The sequence below is a fragment of the Delphinus delphis genome, chromosome 19 (assembly GCF_949987515.2).
Source record: "Delphinus delphis chromosome 19, mDelDel1.2, whole genome shotgun sequence".
Classification (NCBI taxonomy): Eukaryota; Metazoa; Chordata; class Mammalia; order Artiodactyla; family Delphinidae; genus Delphinus; species Delphinus delphis.
Window position 1 is genome coordinate 7,938,896 of NC_082701.1, and position 25,093 is coordinate 7,963,988.

The following is a 25,093-nucleotide window of genomic DNA, read 5'->3' on the forward strand; positions in this document are numbered from 1 at the left end:
CTGAGCGCTGACTTGCGGAGAGGTGGAGGGCGTGAGAAATGTGTCAAGAGTAGAAGACGGACGTGGTGAAACTATAAATATGCATTTATTCCACACCCCAAAGCTTAGGAAAGTAGCTGTGACTTTCCTGTTCAATTATGAAAATCAAAGCTGGGAAGCCAGAATGAAACCCAACACCATCACCTAATAAAGACACTTTTTGTGTTGATTACAGATTTTATTAAGGGTTTTTCAGTTTTACAAAAGGAGAGGTTAGTGGTTTGGCTTATTCGCAGGCCCAGCAAAGCTGGTGGGTCACTGCTGTCCAACCATGATTCTCACGCTTTGGACCCCCCGCGCCTCCTTGGTACCCCCACCCTCACTGACACGTCCTGCCAGGGATGGGTAACAATACATGCTAAATGCATCTCGTCAGCTAGGAACCAAACTCAAACCACAAGAGTTAAAGGGGAAAAGGTAGCAAAGTAATTTACACATTCCAAAAGATACAAGTCATTTCCTCGAATCCACAGCAATTGGAAATAAAATGGTGTTTACAAAGTAGCAATCATCAGTTGGAATATTATGCGTAAGATCACATATTTGTTACCTAATCTGTGAAACAGTTGACAGTAATGTGGCAGAACAAGTTACTTTGGTTCAGAATTCTTTTTATAAATTAAAAAATTTATTATTTTTTAGTAATTTTTGGCTGTATTGGGTCTTTGTTGCTGCGCGCCGTCGTTCACTAGTTGCGGCAAGCAGGGGCTACTCTTCGTTGCGGTGCGTGGGCTTCTCATTGTGGTGGCTTCTGTTGTTGCGGAGCATGGGCTCTAGGTGTGCGGGCTTCAGCAGTTGTGGCTCGCGGGCTCTAGAGCGCAGGCTCAGTAGTTGTGGTGCACGGGCTTAGTTGCTCCGCGGCATGTGGTATCTTCCAGGACCAGGGCTTGAACCCATGTCCCCTGCACTGGCAGGCGAATTCTTAACCACTGTGCCACCAGGGAAGTCCCTGGTTTGGAATTCTTAAAATCCCTCCCAATTTTCCGTGATCTTCCAGAGATAATCAGTGGCTCACTTAAATTTAAGGCAAAATCAAAATCAAACAAAAATCCCTTCAAATCTAGGAATTTGCAGGTCTGCAACAGGTAACATCCAGTAACTCTAAAATTTCCTTATGTTTCTAAGTTTACTATCATGGACCACAAAAATAGGTACTGAAAGTTTTAGTTTGGACAACTATAAGCAAAACTCCACCAATATTTTAAAATGAAAATACATTTTCATCATTTACAATGACTTGGTCTAATCCTCCAGGAATGGATCAGTAAATATTCAATTAGCTGAGATGATCTCTTTGTTATTCCATGAAAATGATCAAAACCTTTATCTGAGGAGACTCAAAAAAACTCTTCTCTCAAGCAGAATCATCATTCTCCTGGCACTGGTCCTCTCTCCAGCTGCAGCAGAGCTACTGCTCGAAGAAAAGCTATAATTCCTTCCACATGTATAAAAAGATTAGTGGGTGTTAGAGGCCATCTGCATCTAATCCTCTCCCTTTCTACTAGGATGGATGGAAAAAACTCAGAAAGGGGTAGGAGGAACTTTGACCAACAGTCAATCGTCTAAGGAATTTTTGTTCCCCAGAGGACTCGAGGATGATGAACCTGAATATATTTCCCCGACCATGCCCTGCACTGACGAGAATCCAAGAATTAAGATCTAACATTGGTAACTTTAGGAACTGTTAAACACCTCTAGGTATATGGCATCTGAAATTACAAGCAGTGAGTTCTCAGAAAGTACCTGAATGTGGTTAATGTTGCAATTAAGTGAATGTTCTGAAGATAAGCTGCTACTTAGCAGTACTATGTTCTGAAGACAAGAACGTGAAGGCCCCCAAAGGCTTTGGGGCCAACTGTGCTTTGAGGTCACCAATATCCAAACACTTAACTACACCTCGGTATCTACTGAGTAGAGCATGAAGTAGAACTCCAAATACGTGAGGAAGTATCAACCTTCATCCATTACAAATAGAAAAAACCTCTATGAAACTTCAAAGGCTTATATAAGTATCATCTAACAGAAAAATCTCATTAATTCTACTGAGATTTATTATCATTTTGGAGATTAGGTTGAAATTTATCTGTACTCTTTGTGAAAACCGCTCATAAAAGAACCCAACAGAACCAAACTTATCTGTGGCAAAGTCTGGCTTCTAAGGGACAGCAGGCTGGGTCTGCTGCTTCCTTACGAGCAGCCAAGAAACCTGTATTCCTGCATGGACAGAGCACTCAGATACGCTGCAATGACAGCATCACGGCCCATTCAGCCTTATCTGCTTAGGCAGTTCTCACTCCTTCCTTTTTTTGTTTAGTGTTACCTACACCTGCATCTTAAAATTCTTCATAATTTAAACTTATGTTTCGTTATGTGGCACGTTCTTTCCATCTTGATAGTAACAAATTAGTGAGGTTTTACGATATCTTTATTCTTTAATTACAGAGGACAAAGTTCAAGACAAAACATTCCAATGTGAATAAAAATACCGTCAATATTAGATTGTTTTTAAATGAAACTCAAGGTGCTGGACTGAAGGTGGCTCTGCAGAGTCACCACCTGTTCCAACCTGCTTAGATCCCAGATCTATGCAGCTGGATTGGGTGGGTGTCATTTCAAACACCCTTAGATCCTGACTATGGATATCCCTCTGTGAATAAGATTTTTAACCCCTAATTGGAAACTATTCTACATTTAACAGGTCAATATTAAGGAATTTGAATTTACTCTCTGTTATTTCCCAGAATCTGATCTAGTCAAAGATACACCCAAATGAGATTAACACAGTGCTTTTTCACTTCAGTCTTAACACAATGACCAGTCAGTGCTCCTGGTGGAAAGATTACGGCTTGTGTCAACTGACAGTATTTCTTCTGCTGGACCTTATCTCCTATTACCCGTTCCATTGGGATAGATTTTATGGCAGGTCCCAAGATAGGAACTACATTTCCACTGAATTACATACTACATTCTCAAGACTGATGTTAGAACAACTGGTTTCATGAGGCAGATGTCACAAAGAGTTAACAAAAACAAAAAATCAAGTGACTTGTTTTACACTGATTTTAAGAAAAAATTCATTAAGAGATACATGCTTAGCCTTTAAATATAGAATGATTGTATAAATTAGATTTCAGCTGAAAGGACAATTTAGCAAGTCAGAAAAAGCTCCCAGAAACATACTGAAAATAATGCCAGATATACAATAAGAAACGGATTTTCTATGGAACTTCCATTTATCCTTTAGCCACAGTTTCAATGATTATATTTTCTGATCCAAAAATCAGAACACGTGGTTTGTCAAAGGATCTCTCTGTGCGACTCCTGGGTGTAAGAGGCGGCGAGTGGTGCTTTTATTTTTGTGAGGCCAGACACTGTAACCACCGAGCATTTTAACAGCTTGCACCAAAGTGACAGACTAGAGGGAATCTGGATTGTTCCAGGAAAGTTAGTTAATATGGTCACCAAAGTTACAGTAACCATAACTGATAGCTCTTCCTGCCCTTATTCTACTAAGAAGAAATGTGACTCTCTTTTTCTCCTTTTTTTTGCATCTCTCTCAGGAGAGGGAGAGAGAGGGAGAGAGAGAGAGGGAGAGAGAGAGAGGGAGATCAAGACCACTGATCTGGAGGTCCCATCAGTTGCCGAAAGTTACATGTAGAGATAACTTTGCTGTCTACCCCTTCCCAAGAAGTCGGGGCGAAGCGAGTTGTACTGCTACGAGAGCAACAATTTAGGGAAACCCTCCAATGGAAGATTAGCTCCTAATCACATGGGGCAGTGACCCTGCAGTAGCCTGTGCTGAAGAAATCCTTGTGTTAGAAAAATGCTACTGTGAACAGGTAGACAGGAACTATACACCAGCAAAGGAGGGCAAGCAGGCAGGAAATATGTCAATGTATCAAACACACACACACACACACACACACACACACACGCACGCACACACCAAGTTTCCTGATTAGTTTCTTTCCCCAATCCCTCTTCTTCAGTCCTGCTTTCTAGCCAGCGCCCACGGCAGGAGTGGTAGGACAATTAGCAGGAAAGCTTGGAAGGGTTCTACCCCGACTTAAAAAATACCTTTGCTTAAAAACACTTGCATATCCAGTGATTAGCAATTAAGATGTGAAAATAATTAACTACTTAGTAGTTAAATTCTACGAATTATCAAAAGTCCTGGCCTCCTGGGATCAGCAGCATTACAGATGGAAGTCACACGGCATTTCTTAAAGCTTTTTCTGAATGCTTAACAGGTCTCTTTCAGTGTTAATTGCACTTGTAAAACACAACTGTTTTTTTCCTTTAATCTCAAATCTGTTTTTTTTTTTCATTTATAAAAAGAGAAAAGGGTCAATTTATCATTTGCTCTAGCTTTTCTAAATTTGATACAGATTCCACACGAATTTGTGTGACAGGTATAAGGGGAGTAGAGTACAGTTACTTTCGGGAGATTGAACTTGTCCTCAAGACACTTCAGAGCTTGGACTGCAGTGACTTTAGGTGCTTGTAGTAAGATTCATGGACCTGCAGGGAAGGGAGAGAAAAAATTACTGATACGGAGTTTGCAATTTAAAATAGCATACCTGGACTTCCCTGGTGGCGCACTGGTTAAGAATCCGCCTGCCAATGCAGGGGACACGGGTTCAAGCCCTGGTCTGGGAAGATCCCACATGCCGCAGAGCAACCAAGCCCATGCACCACAACTACTGAGCCTGCGCTCTAGAGCCCGCGAGCCACAACTACTGAAGCCCGTGTGCCTAGAGCCCGTGCTCCGCAAAAAGAGAAGCCACTGCAGCGAGAAGCCCGCATACTGCAACGAAGAGGAGACCCTGCTTGCCGCCAACTAGAGAAAGCCTGCACACAGCAGCAAAGACCCAACACAGCCAAAAACAAATAAATATATTAGTAAAATAAAATAAAATAGCATACTTTTAATCAAGAAATTATCTGAACCTTATTTGGATCCTGATTCAAAAAATCTGAAGTGGGGAGAAAAGAATTGAGCTAACTGGGGAAATCTGGACACTGACTGGGTAGCAGTTCATGATATTAAAGAATTACTGTTAATTTGTTTAGGTGTGAGAATGGCATTGTGTTTATGTTTTTAAAGAAGAGCCCTTATCTTTTAGAGATACATACTGAAATATCTATGAATAAAATTATCTGATATCTCGGGTTTGCTTCAAAATAATTCTTAGCTGGGAGGTTCAGATGAAATGCAACTGGCCATGAGCAGACAGTTGCTGAAACATGACAAAGGGTACGGGGGAGATGCACTGGAGTATGCTATTTGTGTATACATTTGAAATTTTTCAATTGTTGCTAAATAGTTGGGGAAAACTAAAAACCTGCACACTGCAGGAAGACCTTGTTCCCTTCAGAACCTGCTGCTCAAATAAAGAGACTGTCCGAAGTGGCCATGAGAGCTTTCAAAGCTTTCAAAGATGATCACTCAGAGGCCTTTCCTGCCTTAATATTTAAATGAACAATTTCAAAAGGTGAAAAGACTTTTTTTTTTTTTTTTTACCTCTGTGTTGTTCAGTGGGGATTTCTTGGCCCATTCAAACAAGTTTTCGTACACATTCCCATCATAGCGGCCAAGCACAGAGCCCAGTGTCACATCCTGAAAATCAAATGCATCAACCAGAGCAACAGCGTCAGGGCGAATCACAGTCAGTAACTCCTTTACGCGCTCGTTCACTTGGGTGATTTGGGACTCTGTCATGATGCTCCCCTAAAAGAAACAAGCAAGCAAGCAGAGATATTACATAGGTACGTATAAATCTATTCATACGTGTATATATACACATACAACCACGAAGTAAACCACAATTATTTTTCTATAAAAAATTAAGAAATACATTAATAAAAGGACTTAAACTTAGAAAATACCTGAAGAAAATCCCCTGCGTTCCGACTGATTCCATACAGACAATACAAGAGACACAAATTCCTTAAGACGGCTTGGATGGATTTCTCTTGAATTTGGAGGAGTTTTTCTGAAAAGAGCTTAACTGCCACATAGTGGCAATGTGCCTAGAAAAAAAGAAAACACCAGAGTGCAAGAACCTTTGAAAAAGACTCAACAGTGATACAGTTTCTGCACTAAGAAAATGAGGCGGGTGGTGAAGGACGGAGAAGGGGAGGGGGAGAGAGGACCATCGCTGACCTCACTTGCTTGAACGAGGTCAACGGAAGTTAGGTTCCATGCTACCTCCTTGCTTTTTCTGCGAATCACTTCAGTTTGAAGGTTTTTCGCAGCAATTTCTACTAATCTGTTAAAAAAAGAAAAGAACTAGAAAACTGGAGCTCAAGGAAGTGATTGCTAGGACTTGTGCCTCCCGCCTCTCCCATCAAGCCCCTGGCCACAGAGGCCCCTGTGGCCCTGTCCCAGCTCTTGAGGGTGTACTCACCTGGCCGCACGAAGCTTGTACGCTTCTGTCAGGCTGTCAGGGCTGTTGATATCTACCACGGTTGGCCAGACGGCCACTTGCTGTGGCTGGATGTGCTGGCTGGGCAGGTCATTCAAGTAGGACACCATGCCACACACCAACTTGCCTGAGTGCACCTGGTCATAACTTTTCATCAGGAACCTGAAAGTCACCGGGACACATGCTTTCAGCAACTATGCTTCTCGTGAAACAGAAATAAAACAAACTCCTGAAATGACTTTAAGCTGTGGGACAACTGTTTCATACTAGCCTGACCCCAAGAAAAAACCGTGGGTCAGGATGGAAGGCAAAAATGACATCTTTCTGGAACAAATATAATGAGAAGAGAAAACATGGGAATAAGAACCAACGGAAAGGACTCAAACATTCTTGAGAACACCTATGAGAAATCATGAATTAGATTCTCACCGGGCCGTCTGTAGCATCATGACAGTGTTTTCTCCCTCGAAGGTGCAGGTTGGGGTAAAATTGACATAAATATTTGGAAGTCCACTGCAGTGAGAATAGCCATGCCCGCCACAAGCCATCCGACATGCTTCAATACCAGTGTTAGTCGTCCAGGACGTGAAAGCCTTCAGCCCGGCAGTGAGGGCGTGAAGCTGAAGGGGGAAGCACAGGCCATCAGAACATCTGTGGTGCTGACAGCCCGCATTCCAATGAGACACACTTAGCCTCACTTAACAGCACTTGTCACTTTCAAAATCACTTGGCAGGGACGTCCCTGGCGGTCCAGTGGTTAGGACTCCACGCTTTCACTGCCAGGGGCCTGGGTTCCTGGTCAGGGAACTAAGATCCCACAAGCCACGTGGCGTGGCCAAAAAAAAAAATCAACCAACCAAACAGCAAACAAAATCACTTGCTATGCCATGTAAACTGAAAAGCAAGCTCATCTGATTGGCCTGAGCCAGCAACATTCCCCCACTCCCTTCTGAACTGTTCTACTTGGCAAAAGTGGCACCACTTAAGTTCCTTTGATTAATAAATGACCAACATGGTACAGTAATTCTGAAACTTAAAAACAAACCCACGCATCTTCACCTTTGATCCACTCTCAATTAGCAAACTCTCTCTGTATTTTGAGAATATATGGATTCTTTTCAAGATATCCCAATGTTTAATTTTCTCTGGACATGATCCAATGGGCAAATGTGAACTAGAAGGGTGCCCACAAGGGAACAAGACACGACGCAGACCTCAGGCAGCTCACTCAGGTCCCCTTGGCTGATGTCTTCATTAATCCGATGATAGGTCTCTTTCATGTATGCGCCTACAAACTGGAAGGCATAGGCAGTGGCCAGGAGGGGAAAGAGTTTATACTGCTGGGTTTGATAATCCAAAATCTGTGGTTCTGGTTCACTAAAGCATATAAAAAAAGGGGAGAAAAAATTAAATGCCTACACAGAGCTTCCTATGTGCCAGGTTCTGGTCTAAGCACTTTGAAAGCCTAATTTATCGAATCCTTATAAAGATCCTGTGAGGTTAACTTTTATTACCCCCATTTTACAGATGGAGAAAATGAGAGGTTAAGAACCTAGAGAGCTAATAAGTGGCAGATCCTTGATTTAAATCTAGGGTATCTGGCTATAGAAGACCACGTGCTTAACCACCTTGATGAGCTGCCTTAGTTGGACAGGATTTTCTAGCTGACTTTCATATTTTTCTTAGTCTTTCCAATCTAAGAAAATTGTATCTCATGGCAACTTCCGGAACCAAAGTTCATTAACTTCACAGGAGGAAGACAACATTAAAGGGGTCTAGATGGCTGAATAAACTATATTCTGACCACAATTTGAGGAGACCCAATGCACTGAGTTAAATATTTGAAGTCTAAGCAGGTCTGCTCGTATCAATTTCTTTATTCCTTCTTTAAGAGTAAAAAGTTTATCAAAGAGTCATGCCCAAGTAATAGGCAGTTGTAAGAATAAACCATGTCCACGAACACAACAGAGAATCAAGTTTAATGTCACTTTCACTATACCCGATTTGTAACTGTTAGTAGCAACTAGAATCTTCACACCACCTTCAGTGTTTTCAACATTTCATTTATAAAGCTCAAATAATATTACTGTTTTTCTTAGAAGGCTAAAAGTAATAATTAGGTGGTTATTCTCAACTTTCCACTTAAGGGAAGTCTAGGTTCTCAGACTCAGTACACTGCCATCCTAGCTAATTTTACAGCAAATGCACTTTCTCCACAACACATTTGGGAATTTTGATATTTGGATGGGGTCCAAGCCAGGTCTTCAGTACCAAGCTCATCTCCGACTCCACCCTTACCCTGGCTTGATTTCAGACTGATGCCTCACGGCACTGTAGCGGATGGCAATGGTGCATGCCTTAGACAGACACCGGGCGGATTCTCCCACAAGGAAGGACCTGATAAACACCATGGTCCCGTAGGTCAGCTTGTTACTCAGGGGTTTCACGTATGTGCCATCAGGCTTCACCTGGAAAAAGAATATGAGATGGATGCTTCCCTCTGTTAAAACCAAGTGGCAGTTTAGGCAAGTCGTTCGCAAAGTGTGGTCCCCAGAAAGGCAGCATCAGCATCACCTGATGCTCAGTCCCCACCCTGACCTCCTAAATCAGAAACTCTGGGGGCCAAGCACTCTAGGTTTTAGCCAGCCCTCCAGGTGATTCTAATGCATGCTAAAGTTTGAGCCCCACTGGTTTTGCAAAACAAAACATGCTCTTCATACCTGCCAACTGCTTTTGATTTCATGGTCATAATAAAAGCAGCTTCAGAAGTAAAAATCTGTTAGTACCTTCTAAAAGAACAGATCCTTCTAACCCCGTGATTATCAACAGCCACTGAAATCCCCGTCTGATACCTCTCCTCCTATTTTCTGTCTAAATATACCTGAGCGTGCTTCATCAGCATGTTTTCCCTGGGAATGCGATAATTGTCCATCTTCAGGTAGCCGTTATCCATCTCATCATAGCCAAATTTGGGGCCAATGTCTCCAACAGTAATACCTACCGCAGATGAAAGTCACAAGGTGTTTATGCTCTGGAATTCCTGGCTTCCCTCCTCTTCTTTAGTTATGTATTATACTTTTTGCAGAAGAAAGTGATTGGTTTAATTTTCACCTCAACATCAGATGAACAGTTCTAACCTGGTAAAGGCTTATGCGTCCCAAGTTCACGAATAGGTACAATGAAGGCATGCAATCCATAGCATTTCCCCTGAGTGATGAGTTGGGCGAGTACTATTGCATGATTTGAAGTCTTTCCAACTGCAACATCAAAGAGAACAAGAGAGGGAAGTGAGCAAACATTTTTACATTTTCAAAGAAACAAAAGAGGGGGAAAAAAGCATATGTTAAATATAACACTAGATTCCATCAATAAAGTGTGCCCAGAGAGCTTTTCTTATGACAGTGTCATGCCTAGTTTTCAGAAGGAAATCCAGTTAAGCTGATAGTTATTAAAATTCATTGAATTTTGGCAAAGCGATCCTTCATTTTTTAAATATATATAAACACATTTTTAATTGAGATGTAATTGACATATAACGTCTAAGTTAAAGTGTACAGTATGTTAATTTGATAGCATTTTTAAAAAGTAGGCTTTTCTACTTATTTTTCATTCATTTACATAAATAAATTTTTAGGATAATTCTAGAACATTACTTTAAATTACATCCTTTTTCTCCCTTAAGGCAGGGCTTTCGAAAACAGTAGCCACTAGCCACACGTGGCTGTTTACATTTAAATTAATTATAATTAAATAAAAGATTCAGTCCCTCAGGTCAGCTAGCTACATTTCAAGTGCTCAAAAGCTGAAAGTGGCTAGTAGCTACCACACTGAACAGCAAAGACAGAGAATATTCCATCATTGCAGAAAGTACTATGGGATACAGCTGCTTTAAGAGATTTTTGGTGAGTGCATCCAGAAATATTTCTTTTTTTGCATGCTAGTTTTTTCCTATCAAAACGTAACATCCCATATCAAAATATATAACGTGAATAACAAAATCCTTCAACCACTAATCTCATCTGAAATATATATCCTAAAACAATAACTCAGAATGGAAGACGATATTAAATAAATTTCATGTCAAAGCTATTTATAATAAAAATTTGAAAACAACTCAAATGCTTTCCAGTATGGAAATGACTAACCAAACAGGGAAAACTAAATTACTTTAAATGATGACTATGGAAACTATGCTAACACATGAGAATATTTAAATGAAAAACCACGAAAAGCAGAGTAAGATAGCTGCCCTTTCTGCGCTTTGTAAAACATATAAATATCTGTAACATGCAACACAAGAGAATGTGAAATATCTTAGAATGGTTTAAGCTCTAAGAAGCTTTTTCTATATTTCAAAATTATATTCTCATATAAGCTCTACATTCTAAACACGTTATAATAAATCTTAAAACATCCAATAACTGTTAAAAAATTCACTTACGCCCACCAGGCCACCACTTGATGGAGGTCACAGTAGGACTATTAAGAATGAACTCCTGGGTTTCAGGGTCATAAGTGGCTGTGGTTTCCAAGCCTCGAAGATGAGTTCCTAAGAAAATGAATTACACCTACTTCAGACAGAATACAGGAAAAAACAGGTACAGGGTAAAATCTCCTGCCCAGTCCTTTAAAGCTCTAGCATCTCAGAGAGTAACAAAATCTAACAACAATAGAACATCTGTAGATGAACTACAAATGGTTAATAACCAAGATACGTAATTTCCTAAGCTTAATTAATTAATATGTAATTTCCTGATTTGTTCCTATTAAGCTGAAAATACGAATGTCAAGCACATTCCATTTCTGTACTTGATTTAGTGCACTTCTGTGGCAGTGGACATGGAACATTTATTTAGATCAACCAAAAGAAAATGTAAAATAAAGGCAGATTAGAATCATAGTTTCGTAAGGTCACAGGATACGAATTTAACAGGGAAGTTAACTGACCTTTTAAAGGCATATCTAAGCTGTTAGTGTGCCAATTTCAACTCATTGGTATTGTGTCTACCACACCAATGCAATGTTCTGGAATTCTGTATTATAACAAAGAATGAGAACACGTGACAGGAAGAGACTCGGCTAAAGTTCTTGTAAACTGAGAATTTATTTCAGAATGAATGCTAGAAAGGAAAACAAGAACTTAAAAAGTTATAACCAGGACTTCCCTGGCGGTCCAGTGGTTAAGACTCCGCGCTTCCAATGCAGGGGGCGCGGGTTCGATCCCTGGTTGGGGAACTGAGATCCCACATGCCTTGCAGTGCGGCAAAAAAAAAAAAAAAAAAAAAAGTTATAATCATTATGCGGAAAAGACCTGGAACAGTCACTTTTTTTAATTTCTAAAAGTCCAATAATAAGGTCCAAGTTCACCCTGCAGACTCAACACTAAGCCTTAACTTATTCCTGGCTGGTTCACTAGTGTGACTAGGAAGAGTTTCCATTTTATGTATAATGGAGACAGACAGGGATTCGTGTTTTAAATCCTAATACAAACGTGCCAAAATTATTTGAGAAAAGTTACAGAAAAATGTTCTAAGTGACACCCTCCTTAGTAATACTATCCTGTAGCCAATGCTGAGAACCTTTTACCAAACTGCTTTGATAATGCCAGATCTCATTAAACACTTAAAACTGTGAAACACTTAGAAACTCCCGAGTTAAATAACAGAAATGGACAGTTTATGTGTGATCCACAACCTTTCCCTGTGTGGGAATCAAGGAATCAGACGCTAAGACTCCTTTCACCAAAGAAGAAACTTTTATAGAAAACGAGGTAGCATATTAAACAGAACAGGTAATGAGAAAACGTTTTCAAATGCACAACTGAATCAAACAGTATTCCACTTCGAGTTTTAGGAAAATCCTCTAAAATACTATTTACCACGGAAGCTGAAAGCCAAATTAGCAATCAAATGAAGATGAAGTTGTACAGGAATAAGGAGCAAGTGGAAAATATACACTAGACCAGCTGTTCTGAAATGTCTGAGTAGGAAAAGAGAAGCCAGAAGTAAACAAATGGTAAACACAGATACCAATGTGGAACGGATGCTACCAGGCACAGCCACCACCTCCAGCCCCATCCAGTTCATCCAGGAAAAGACAGGTGAGGGATGGAAAGAAAAAAAAAGGTGGTACAGGGACTTCCCTGGTGGTGCACTGGTTAAGAATCCGCCTGCCAATGCAGGGGACACAGATTCCATCCCTGGTCCGGGAAGATCTCACATGCCGCGGAGCAACTAAGTCCGTGCACCACAACTACTGAGCCTGCGCTCTAGAGCCTGCGAGCCACAAATACTGAGCCCACGTGCCACAACTATTGAGCCCACGTGCCACAACTATTGAAGCCCGCACACCTAGAGCCCGTGCTCCACAATAAGAGAAGCCACGCAATGAGAAGCCCATGCACCACAATGAAGGGTAGCCCAACTCTCCGCAGCTAGAGAAAGCCCATGCACAGCAACGAAGACCCAACGCAGCCAAAAATAAATAAATATATATATATATATTTTAAAAAGCAGAAAGTATGAAATCAACTGCCCGGAAGTACAACTTATCTTATTTTTTCTAAACTGTGGCCAAAGCCACTTTCAGAACTTTACTGAATTTACTGAATCAAGGCACAAAGAAAGTCAAGGTACAAAATGCTGCATGTTTTGGTTATATAAGCCGCTCATTTCCCTTCCGCAAGTCAAAGAGCACACATTCTATTAATCTGTATTTCTTCTGCAATCTGTGCAAGTTCATTAAGGTATCAGTAGCAAAGATAACCAGAGAGTAATGAAGAAAAAGAGATGGGTTCAGGCTCTATATACACACAAATTCCGTACAACTTCAGTAAACTTGAAAAATCACTTATTAAGGAAGGCCTGACTTGTAATTCTTGACCTTCTGAAGGGGAACCATGAATAATTAATCAGCATGTCTGCGATAATGTAAGCTTTTATTTCCACCGACCAAAGCATTGTCTGTGCCGAGACTTATGTGTGTGAAAACCCTGGCCGCTGCAGAAAGACTGCATTTAAACAGATCTTACACAGCACGTGGATATGCCACTGCTGACACGTGGTGGACACTCCATGCATGCTAAGCTCGAAGAGCCCCGCCCAACCCAGAAGGTAGACTGAATGCACCGTACCATGACCCATCTCTGTCTGGGCATAAGTGCCAATGATCTCCAAGTTCCAGGTGGGCACGAAGAAGCGTTCCTGCTGTTCCTCGGTTGCCTGGTGAAGCAAGGTGGGCAGGAACATGCCCAAGTGAAGATCCAGAGGCCCAGACTGCCCTCGGTGCACAAGGCTTCAAAGAAATACCAAGGATGGGCATTTGAGAGAAGAGTCATCAGGTGTGAGAGAATCAGCAATTTGAACAAACAGAGCAAGGGAAGGAGAAAAAAAACCCTTCTGTTAAGTATGAATTAATGGGTGGACTTTATCATGGATGGGAGCACTGCCCTGTCTGTATTACTTTATAACTCTTAGCAATTTCCATTTTTCTTATGTTGGCGAGAAGTATTTTCTAAGGCTACTCATCTCTAAAATTAATTAATCTTGGTAGGGATTGGCTACCGATGCCAAAGCCTGTGCAGCACAAGACCACGTGCGCAAGGCAGAGGATTCGAGCCTTGCAATTAAAGTAAATAAAAAACCTGAAAAGGCTGGATGGAATGGAGAATATAAGTTGTACAGTGACTTATTTATTCTAATGAAAAGTTGAGACAGGAGAACATAGTGGTTCTTTTGGACAAAAGTTTCTCCAGGATCTAATTCCAATAATGCTTCTAGGCTAGAATCTTTTCTGTTTGTCCATAAAGCATCCAGCATTAATCCACATTCCTCACATAATTCTGGTCATTTCATTTGGATCCATCACAAATATCCAGCCACGTGCTACTGAAACAATGTAATACAAAAATTGACAGTGCTCTTCATCCCAATAATTAATTTCAGAAATAAAAAGACATGTGATTTTTAGTGAAGACCGTAACATTTACAAATAACAGATTCATGCATAACAAGCTCTCCATTACAATTATATGGGAATTATCACAAATGATAATAAACATGTTAGTTGTCATTTTAAATCCACTTTCTAAAGTCATTCTTTTCCATTTAAAATTTGCAGGTGCCTTAGACTTTTATGTGAATTTATTTCTAATAGGAAATAGTTCTATATGGCTTTGTATTGTTGCATGCTACTGGCATTTTATTTAACTTCCAGCTCAAAATTAATCAATTCTATGTTACTCTTCCTGTGCTCATTATCTTAGAAATGAGCCTAAACATTTCAGTTTCAAAATTTCTCCAATTGTTCCACTTGAGGAGGAGAATAATCAGGACAGGGTGCTCTAGGCAGGGGCTGACATGTGATGTTTTCCAAAGAGGGCGGGGGGTGGGCTGAGCTTTCAGCTAACCAATTACATAAAGATTGAAGAATGCATGAATAACTTCCTCATTTTACAGAGAAATTAAAGCTGAGGTGAATTATGTGTCTTCAGGTCAAAAAGATAATGGCAAAACAAGGACAAGAATCTCATCTCCTAATCACGTCTTCTAGTGCAACCTGGGCTGAGGACAACAGTGGGGACACTAGAAAGACTCGCCAAAATCACATCTAGACTCGGAAGCATCAAAGTGGAAATCCTGTAAGATGTCACCACTGGTGCAAACTGGGTGAAAGGTTCACGGGACGTCTCCGTGCTATTTTTGCAACTTCCTATGAATCTGTAATCATTTCAAAATAAAAAGTTAAAAAAAAGAAAAAAAGTGGAAATCCCTGGAAAAACACATTCCAGGGATGAGAGAGTACTTTTCACGCACAGACAGGAATGTCAACTGTGCTGTTTTTAAAAGAATGATGTGTAGGAAGAAAAATTAATGTGCGCCTAGGAGCTAAAAGAAGAAAACTCTGAAGTAGGACTGAAAGCTGTGGCCTGGGGCCAGCCACTCACGGTGCTGAGAGGCTACTTTCCATGACTAGAAACCAGAGCGATTCCTGGTGAAGGAGAGGCCATTCAGAGGCGCCCAGACTCGTCATGGGTGGGCGTGTATTCGGGAATAATGAAGGGCACCAAGGGTTACCACAGAGTACACTCAGGAGGGCAGGGGTAAAACTACTTATAATCAGAAACTGTCTTGAAGCAAAAAAATGTTTTCAGGAGAAAAATGTCTCTTGTGACTAGGATAAGGATTATTCAGAAGTGGATGAAATGCAGAAATGTTACAAGGAGAAAGTGACCTGGATAGTTTTTGATTTAAATCAAGTATTTGCTATACCATTTATGCATGATAAAGATCATATATTATTTTTAATTAATTTATTTTAAAATTTCAAAGCACCAACATTTTGCTTGGTAAAGAGCTGGAGTCGATTCTTTCAAAACCGTAACACCAGAAGGCCTTCCCAGGCTCTCCTACATGATACAGGGCTGGGAAGGCTAGCAGTCAATACTGAGGACAAAATTATCAGATTAATAATATATGAGAAAGGAAGAAATCAAAATAGCATCTCCACGGACAATATGATTATAATCCTAGGAAATCAACAAAAACAAAACACCATCAATAATAAATGAATTTAGAAAAACCAGGATTAAAAAAAAAAAAAATCACTCATTCTTATCCATTAGAACCATTCAAATAGAAAACCCTGGTAAAGAGAAAGGTGATTTATAACAGCAACAAAATATTTAAAAAATCTGTTAAGTAATTTAGCTCAGAATATTACAGATTTAATTAAGAGAAAATATAAATGCCTAACAGGATGAATAAAAGATATGAAAATGGACAATAGGAAAGAAATTGCTAATTCTTGGCTGAGAGGACTAAATAAAATTAATACTTCCCAAGAAAATACAGGGATTTAAGGCAATGGGTTTTAAATTCCTACAGGATATGTTTTCGAACTTGGCAAACTGAAATCAGAATTCATCTAGGAGAATAAGTATGCAAGGACACCAAATACATATAAATTGAAATATAGCAATAGTAGGCTTATTCTATCAGATTTTTAAATATCTTAAAAAGCAACCATGAGCCAAGCTTATGATGCTAGGAGAAAAATAAAGAAAAAAATTAATGTAATATATTTAAGGTTCCATAAATAAACTGAAACTATTACAAAACTCTAAGATGAACCAGAAAGAACATAACGAGGGGAAAGAGCTACTAGTTAATAAACACAAAAATAGTATGGGGTTCACTCATCTCTGTATCATACACAAGTCAAAGCATTAAACACAAATCAAACAAACAAAAAAGGGAATAAAATAGAAGATAATTATCCAAGATACGGGAAAAAGAAAACTTATACCTATTCAGAGAAGGATGCACTGAATACATAAGGCCAAAATGCTTAATCAAACAGAGGCAACAGAAAGAAATATTGGAAGGATACAATAAAATCTTGTAAGATCAATATGCAGATTCTACGTATTCAATACTCAAAGGAGAAAAACCCAGTTTACAGTAAGCTAAACATGTAACATCCAGGCTCACTAGCACTAGAGGAATTAAAACTTTAACTCTTAGATATATATAAAAGTAGCAAAAAAACAAAGTAATCACGTTGATAGGACTATGGAGACACGAGTACACTAAGTACATCAAAACTTGTTCCATGTCTTGAGCAACAGAAGCTATGAAGTGTTCATTCCCTTCAGATGTAGTAATTCATTTCTGAGAAAGATATTCCAAAGGCATAACCCAAAGAACACAGTTTCTGTAAAGAGACTGGTATTGTTATTACTGACAGTGGGGAAATTAGAATACCCAAGGAGCAAGTCTCATGCGAAGTCCAAAAGGTAAGAGAATCCCTCCTGGAAAAAGAAGACAGGAGACTCTCGGAGAGACAGAGCAGTGAGATACAGGGAGAGAAAGATTAGTGACTTACAAAATCGAGTTTACTATTTATTTTTCAAGTTTCAAAGGAAGAGTATTTTCACATTTGAGTATTAGTGATCGGAATTTGCAAAGAATCTGCACCACCATCTTCAAGGATGGTAAGTATGTACTACATAAGCTCTATTTTCCTTAATAATTAAAATAACAATAACAATAATAGAAAAGGCAAGAAGAATTCCTATTAAGTGGCCAGAACATGAAATGATCAAATACCTGTGAAGACCAAACACACTACTTGTTTTGTGACCTGGAGAAACGTATGGTGAGGATAATACCCCTGGACCACGTCCCAGACTGTCCCTTTAACACCAGAACCCCAGGAAGAGGGTGCCCTCCTTGGCCCAGGCCTCTGCCTTTGATTAAGGCTCGCGCACTCACAGACCAAATGTGTGTTGGGGCTTGTGTGCCTATACAGACAGGTGTGTATTTAGAGGAGGGAAGACACAATTCTTGAGGGAAGAGAGAAAACTGGTGACCTAGACTTTCTGCAAGTGGTTGAATTTTAAGATTCTTGAGGATTCTGGAATAAGCCTGAGAAATTTTGAGTCTCTCACTTCTCAGCGGCTACCCAGAGGTGAAAGAATCCCAAACTCGAAGTTATAGCCAATTCTGTGAGAACACTTAGATAATCACTGTTGACCAATGTTCCAAAGTCTCAGAATTTAAATGGTCAAACCTTCATCCTGTACAAGTTGCTCTATTTCCAATCCCATTGGTGTTGAAGTACTTTTTATATATTCTACATAAGACCGTACTGTCACAGGATGCAAATTAGCCAACAAACTGACTGGCTTCTCTGGAAAAGAACAGCAGTCAGTGAAGCACAACTAATATGAACTGACAAAGTTCCAGCAAGAAACAAGACCTAATCTTAAAACTCTGTTCTCTAAATAAACCATAAAGATTGAGACAGAGTTGGTTCGAATACAAAAAAGCATTCGAAAACTAGAAGGAATAAGGGAAAGAAAACTCTAACAAATACAAACTCGCCCAGAGCAACAAAGGACCTCAGTCCAACGTTCTGGGCTCCTCAAACCAGTGAAGTTCAAGTCTTCATTTCCTCCTCTCTTCCTTCAAATATACATTTGAAATGTACCTTATAGATAGAGGCAGAAGGATTAGACCAACAAGAGATACACAGATCAGACTCACTTAGCCTCACAACAGTTTACTTCTTATGCCCCCTATTTCAAAGCTATCTCAAGATAACAAAACACGAGGGCACACTCCAAGAGAGGAACATTGTAGGAATGTGATATTCCTTCCGTTAGGACACCTTCCTTCAGGTCTGTCATCTCAGTGTTGACCATCCTGAAGATGGCCATGGGTGTTTGGCAGGGTGTTCATAAAACTGCACCATGACCAGAATCTGCAGTTCCCACAGGCATTATGGGAAAGAACATTTCCTTAAACCAATTTGCAAACCAAAAAGCACCAAATCAAACACAAAAATGAAGTCTTCCTGATATCTGCATCCTTTTCTCATTCTTTTTCTTTACTTTCCTTTATTTACATAAGGGAAGCATTATGAACCGGGCAGCTCAAATTCCAAGACACTCAAACCTGTCAGTGGCCTCATCTATGAAAACAAACCTGTTTCACAAGACTAAACACAAAACTTTTTGAAAGTAGCCAGGTTTTTAGGAACAATTTAACCAAGAATTACTGGTAATATAAAGTCCATGGACATGAACAGAAAAATGAATAAAAAGCAATGAAGAGCATCGTGGACTTTTCCCCAAACCATCTCACAACCTTCACCACTCTAACCCTCTGCCCCTTTAAAATCCACATCTTTAACTTCATTAAAGCACAGCATCTTCCAGATGTTGCTGAGGCATGAACCCTCTTAAGAATTTGCAACTAAGTCTTTAATCAGACACCAATACAATGGGGCGCTTTGCCGTATTTTCAACCCCATCTTTCCAAACTGCTCAACACCCATTTTAACGGATGTATGCAGCAATGGTAACGAGCCTTAAAAAATAACAATGACAGATGCTTCAGGCCAGAGTCTTGGACCAGTTTAAGGGGAAAGACACTATCAGAAAATAAGAGGCTGAATTTTATTTAAGATTTAACAATTTAAAAATAAAACCCCAAATGTGTAGCAGCAGAAAAAAGTCAAATGCCAGGAGTCATTTTTGTTTGTTCGTTTTGCCAGGAGTCATTTGTTAACTGCAGTCCTGAGGTGGGTTACCCGCTGAGCCTCAAACGTGGACTAACCGTGGCCCATTTCCGTCTGGGCGTAGGTGCCAATTATCTCGAGTCCTTTGGATGAAAGCAGCCATTTCTCTTGCTGAGCAGTGGTGCCCTGATTCAGCAAGGTAGGAATAAACATGGAGTAATTGAGGCCCACAGGTTCCACAAAATTGACCAAATGTAGTCTACGGGAGAGAAAAGAAAAGGATCTCAGCCTTACTCTGGAAACTGCATTCTACTACCAATCCTGCCAGATGGCTATGGCCCTGAGGATGAAGGTTAGAAAAATTTAAACCTCTTTCTTAGGAAATTAAGACTAATATTTATCATTTACTACCTAAAAAGCCAACAGCAGAATCTAGTGGAATCTCTTCTCCCCCTAGTCATTTCAGGGCCAGAATTCTGAATTTCATACTTAATCCAGGAAGCAAATTCTACCATGTTTTAGCCTCAACCCCCTTTTGTTTATTATACTGTTGGTGTTATTTGTTGGTTTGAGTTTTTGGAGGGTCTGCCTATTTGTTTTTGGATTATTTTCAGGTTTTACTTGTTTTGAAAATCAAAAGACACTCCACAGAACACTTATTTGTTGACCTGTTAACAAAATGTCCCAAAGAAGAATAATTTATACTATCTTTCCCTAATAACTGAAGCAAATGTCCAGGATGGTACATATACGTTCTGGGGCCAAAGCACACATCTCTACAGGTCTTCAGAGCTTAGAAACGGCTAAGTAGGTAATGTGAGTGTTAAAAATTTATCACAACCGGTCTTTGAAAATTATTCCAGATTAAGGGAACTCTAATCATAATGAAATTCAGTCTTCAACGATTTTCTCACGAAAGAGAATCTGTGAGATGATCAAAATACGAGTTACGTACACTAGTCAGCCTCGGCTACATTGTGCTGTAGCTTTTTTAGGGGTCTATTCTGTCAGATCTATCTATATAGAGAGCTTCAGGGGCTTCCCAGGTGGCGCAGTGGTTAAGAATCCACCTGCCAATGCAGGGGACATGGGTTCAAGCCCTGGTCCGGGAAGATCCCACATGCAGCGAAGCCACTAAGCCCGTGCGCCACAACTACTGAGCCTGCACTCTAGAGCCCGTGAGCCACAACTACTGAGCCCGTGTGCCACAACTACTGAAGCCCACGCGCCTAGAGCCCGTGCTCCACAACAAGAGGAGCCACCGCAGTGAGAAGCCCGCGCACCGCAAGGAAGAGTAGCCCCCGCTCGCCGCAACAGAAAGCCCACACGCAGCAACAAAGACCCAACACGGCCAAAAATAAAAGTAAATAAACTAAATAAATTTATTTAAAAAAAGAAAAAAAAAGAGCTTAGGGTACAAAGTAAGTACCACCTAACTGACCCTCATGACTTTTCAAGGGATGGATTGGAAGCAGTGTCACCGCCAGCCTATCCTGGCTTGTACAACAAGCAGAACATGAATTAAGGGAAAGGGGGGGGTAGGCTGCCAATTCACATCTGGGGAGGCCCTGAAACCATCCCACCACCTTTCAGGGGTGCTGGGGACAGATTCAAACATCCAAGGAATGCCTGGACTAGTCAACATCAGAAATGCTTTTTAACCCTAAGGTTCTATGATTTTCACACAAATATCAAATATTAATTTAAACTGAGGGTTTCCCTGGTGGCACAGTAGTTAAGAATACACCTCCCAATGCAGGGGACACGGGTTCGAGCCCTGATTCGGGAAGATCCCACATGCCGTGGAGCAACTAAGCCTATGTGCCACAACTACTGAGCCTGTGCTCTAGAGCCCGTGAGCCACAACTACTGAGCCCACGTGCCACAACTACTGAAGCCTGCACGCCCTAGAGCCCATGCTCTGCAACAAGAGAAGCTACCACAATGAGAAGCCCGTGCACCGCAACAAAGAGTAGCCCCCCGCTCGCCGCAACTAGAGAAATGCTACGCACAGCAGCAAAGACCCAACGCAGCCAAAAATAAATAAATTAAATAAATTTAAAAAAAAACCTTAAAAAAAAACAACCTTAAACTGAAAGGAGAGAAAGAGGGGAAAGGAGGTATAGAAATACCAATCAGCAGCAACTTCCTGCTGCTGTACTACAAAGAGAAGTAAGGCTCTTTGCAAAACATATTCATCACTAAAGTGGAGACAAGTAACGAGGAGATAAATGTAGAAACTGACCTCTCAAAGGCAAGGGCACCACAGCACTCCCTCACAACCATGCTTTACTAAAGGAGGAAATGAACCTGCGAGAATTTCTGAGAAATAAAACCAGTAATTTAGGTGCTAAAAATGGTGGCAATATAAGACACTCCCAATCCCTTGACGGAATTGAGGAGGCTCTGGGTTGGTAAAATGATGACACTGACACGAAATAATTAACTCTAGGAAACTGAGAGGGAAAAATATATGACACAAAATAAAGACTGTCAAATACTTATGTTTTCATAAACATACTGAGATTTTTTTTTTGAAGCCACTTGAAAGTTAACTCGGGCTTCCCTGGTGGCACAGTGGTTGGGACTCCACCTGCCGATGCAGGGGACACGGGTTCGTGCCCTGGTCCGGGAAGATCCCACATGCCGTGGAGCGGCTGGGCCCGTGAGCCATGGCCGCTGAGCCTGCGCTCCACAGCGGGAGAGGCCACAACAGTGAGAGGCCCGTGTACCGCAAAAAAAAAAAAAAAAAAAAAAAAAAGAAAGTTAACTCAAGAACAAAATCTGAGTGCTTGTTTTTAAGTTATGTTTAATCCCTCCTGAAGATGCTTTTCAAGCAACTAGCTTTAAAAACCTAATAAGGATAACAAAAACCATGAATGATTCTCATCAGAATTTTAAAGTACTTTTAAGAATATTTTACAGTTTTTGCATAGCAAACAGTATAGTGAAAAGACAAAATTGCAGGAAAGGGGATTAGGAAAGTAACTCCTATTCCCCAAACAGCAAAGTCTTATTTTCTCAAGGAATGGAGAGATGAATTCTTTCACTGCTCAAGTTGAGAAATCTCTAAGTACTTTACTAATACTTTAGTCAATTTCAACACACTCTCATGAGTTTTGTGATAGAGAAATTGCATGTAAAAGAGACCAGTAAATGCCCCAAATCCCCAGAGAAATATTACTATATTTCATTAATTATAGCACCCTTCTCCTCACAGCCAATTTTAGCATTTAAGAAATCTGATGCATCTCACAATTAATGGTACATCATAGTTAACTTTGTTAGTGATACATAAGACATGGGTGTGAGTGACAATCGATGGCGTTCAGTAATTGCCAAGACTAATTTTCAATCCCCTTCTCTAACATACATGGATCTCCCTGTCACAACCCAGAAATACTGGAAAGATGTCAAAGGGTATGCCAAAGTTTGTACTTTGTATTTCGCCAACAGTGAGGTCTGTGTCATACAAAATGATACGCAAAACAGTTGGCTGGTGTCCACTGATCTTTAACTCACATAAAGGACTTTATTTCATTGTGACTTCACCGGAGTCTGGTTACACGTTGTGCACCACCACAGATCATGAAATCTTCTAACCAACTCTGAAACATACGGCATCAGCCATTTTAAAGTAAAACAAAACAAACCTCCTCTTTTGTGTTGTTTTCAGGAAGAATAAAATCTTACTAATTTTTTAAAGTTCACAGACCGAACTCAGGAAAATTAGAAACATAATCTTCTAGGAGTTACTCCACCTCAATAACCTCACAGCCATGAGTTACAAACTTTAAAAATAAAAAAAAAGCATTTGGAAGTTAATAAGTACTCTGACTGGACTACCAAATTAACTGTATTTTTGTAACTAAAATGGAAAGGAGTTCTGAGTGTGGTCCTAAGGGCTGGAGTAAATCATTTCCTCTTGACAATAATAACCAGGTCAAATAGAAAATAATTATATACCATATGTATTTGCAGCAGTAGTATGGGGAGGAATGCCTACTGCTACATAAAGGCAGAACTTGTAACATATTTCATTTTTCTTGGCTCTTAAATATGTACCATTCACACCATTTATTCTTTATTGATGAAAATATTGGAGTTCTTCTAAAATGTAGAGGCCTAAAACAGGAAATGCCCAGGAATAAGCGAGAAGTGTAAGAGATGCTGAAAGTCAAAGAAATCTTGTACTAAGATCATATAATTATACTGTTTATTTACATAAAGGTAAAAAAAAAAGTGTGTTTTATTTCTAAAAACACAAGAAAAAGCAGATGGTCTGAAAAAAGAACATCCTCTTTCAGCAGTAGGACCAAGGCATGTTTTTATGAGGTCTTGTATGACAGGGGAGCCATTTAAATACCATCACCAGATTCAACAATGCTGGGTTCTTAGAATACTTTATACTCATTCTAAGGTATGACTAAAGTTCTTCTTCCTCCACCCATATCTTCCATTATTTTAAACTCAAGATCTACACGCATATGAAAATACGACCTGTTACTGCTCCAAAATATTTAAGGTTTGGTCCTTGCAACTGAAAACATCCTTCCAAATGCAGCTTCTAAATTTAGCAGGCCTCCTTCTTACAAAAAGCAAAGTCATTCTGTATTTAAATCACTCAAAATTGAGACATCTGGACCGAATTTGTATGATTCTTGAGATAGAAAATTATAGCATTTCCATGATCAACTTTTTACAAATGCCATCCCTTTCAAAGGCTTAAATACAAAAGTAAACATTATTTTCGACACAAATAACTTTAAAATGGCGTGAAAATATGCCAATTCGAGTCTTCAAACGTCAAGCACGATGAAAAAGGACACCGCAGATGGCGGATTTGAAGTATTGCCTTAGGCACTCGATCTAAGCTAAGGCATACCTACTTTTTAAACCACATGATTTCAGCAGGGTCTGCGATGTTAAACTTCCTCATCTTCTCCACCATGGTAGCACTCTTCCTAACAGCCACCTCGTAACGCTGGCTACGACTGAGGAAATTCAAGTCCTCATGCTGGAAGTCTGGGTCTTTCAGAATCAGGTTCTCTAGTAGGGAGTTAAAGGATATCAAGAGGAAGACAGAAATTCAGGGCTCCGTTAAAGCTCCCTGGGTCACAGCAGGTTTCAGACTCACGGGCACAGGTCTCCCTCTCGTTATAGGGGATTCCCCCCGCCAGAGCCGCCCCTGGAAATGGGGGTCCAGGCTCCCCTAAAGCTGGGCCAGAGGCTGCGGCCTACGCCCTACAGCGTCCCCCGATTCCTCCCGGAGGGAGTCTCAAGCTTTGCTCGGGGAAGGAAGGAGGCCTGGCCCGCCGCCCTCACCGATCTCTCGACGGCGCCGGGTGTTCTCGGGGCTGCCGTCCAGGACGTGCGTGAGCAGCTCCGGGTTGAAGCTGGCGGCGGCCCGCTCCTTCTGCAGGTCCTGGTTCATGGTGACGGCCGGCAGAGGCAGCTGAGGCCGAGGTGGCGGCAGCAGCGACAGCGAGTGTCCGCACCTCCAGAGCGGGCCCAGCCCTAAGAGCCTCCCCAGGACACCGCGAGTCCCCGCCCCGTTCGCCTCGGCCCGCCCCGGCCCTCCCCTTCTCCTTCACCGCGGCCCC

General features: G+C 40.7%; 1 protein-coding gene across 3 annotated transcripts; it reads right to left on the reverse strand.

Annotated features, from left to right (window-relative positions):
* Window positions 1-181: 181 nt before the first annotated feature.
* On the reverse strand, window positions 182-25,063 carry ACOX1 (acyl-CoA oxidase 1). 3 transcript variants are annotated; one of them, XM_059996274.1, is made up of 14 exons: window positions 24,816-25,063; window positions 24,380-24,539; window positions 13,600-13,760; window positions 10,909-11,016; window positions 9,605-9,724; window positions 9,349-9,464; window positions 8,766-8,935; window positions 7,682-7,844; window positions 6,897-7,087; window positions 6,450-6,629; window positions 6,206-6,311; window positions 5,929-6,072; window positions 5,564-5,770; window positions 182-4,560 (listed from the first exon to the last, which is right to left on the reverse strand). In XM_059996274.1, exons 1-14 carry the CDS (start codon window positions 24,922-24,924, stop codon window positions 4,510-4,512), a joined length of 1,986 nt encoding a protein of 661 aa, XP_059852257.1. In that variant the 5' UTR covers window positions 24,925-25,063; the 3' UTR covers window positions 182-4,509. The 3 variants fall into 3 exon arrangements, with proteins under 3 accessions (XP_059852257.1, XP_059852256.1, XP_059852258.1); XM_059996273.1 differs by lacking the exon at window positions 13,600-13,760 and adding an exon at window positions 19,589-19,749; XM_059996275.1 differs by lacking the exon at window positions 24,816-25,063 and adding an exon at window positions 19,589-19,749 and having other exon boundaries at window positions 24,380-24,518.
* Between the last annotated feature and the right edge of the window lie 30 nt (window positions 25,064-25,093).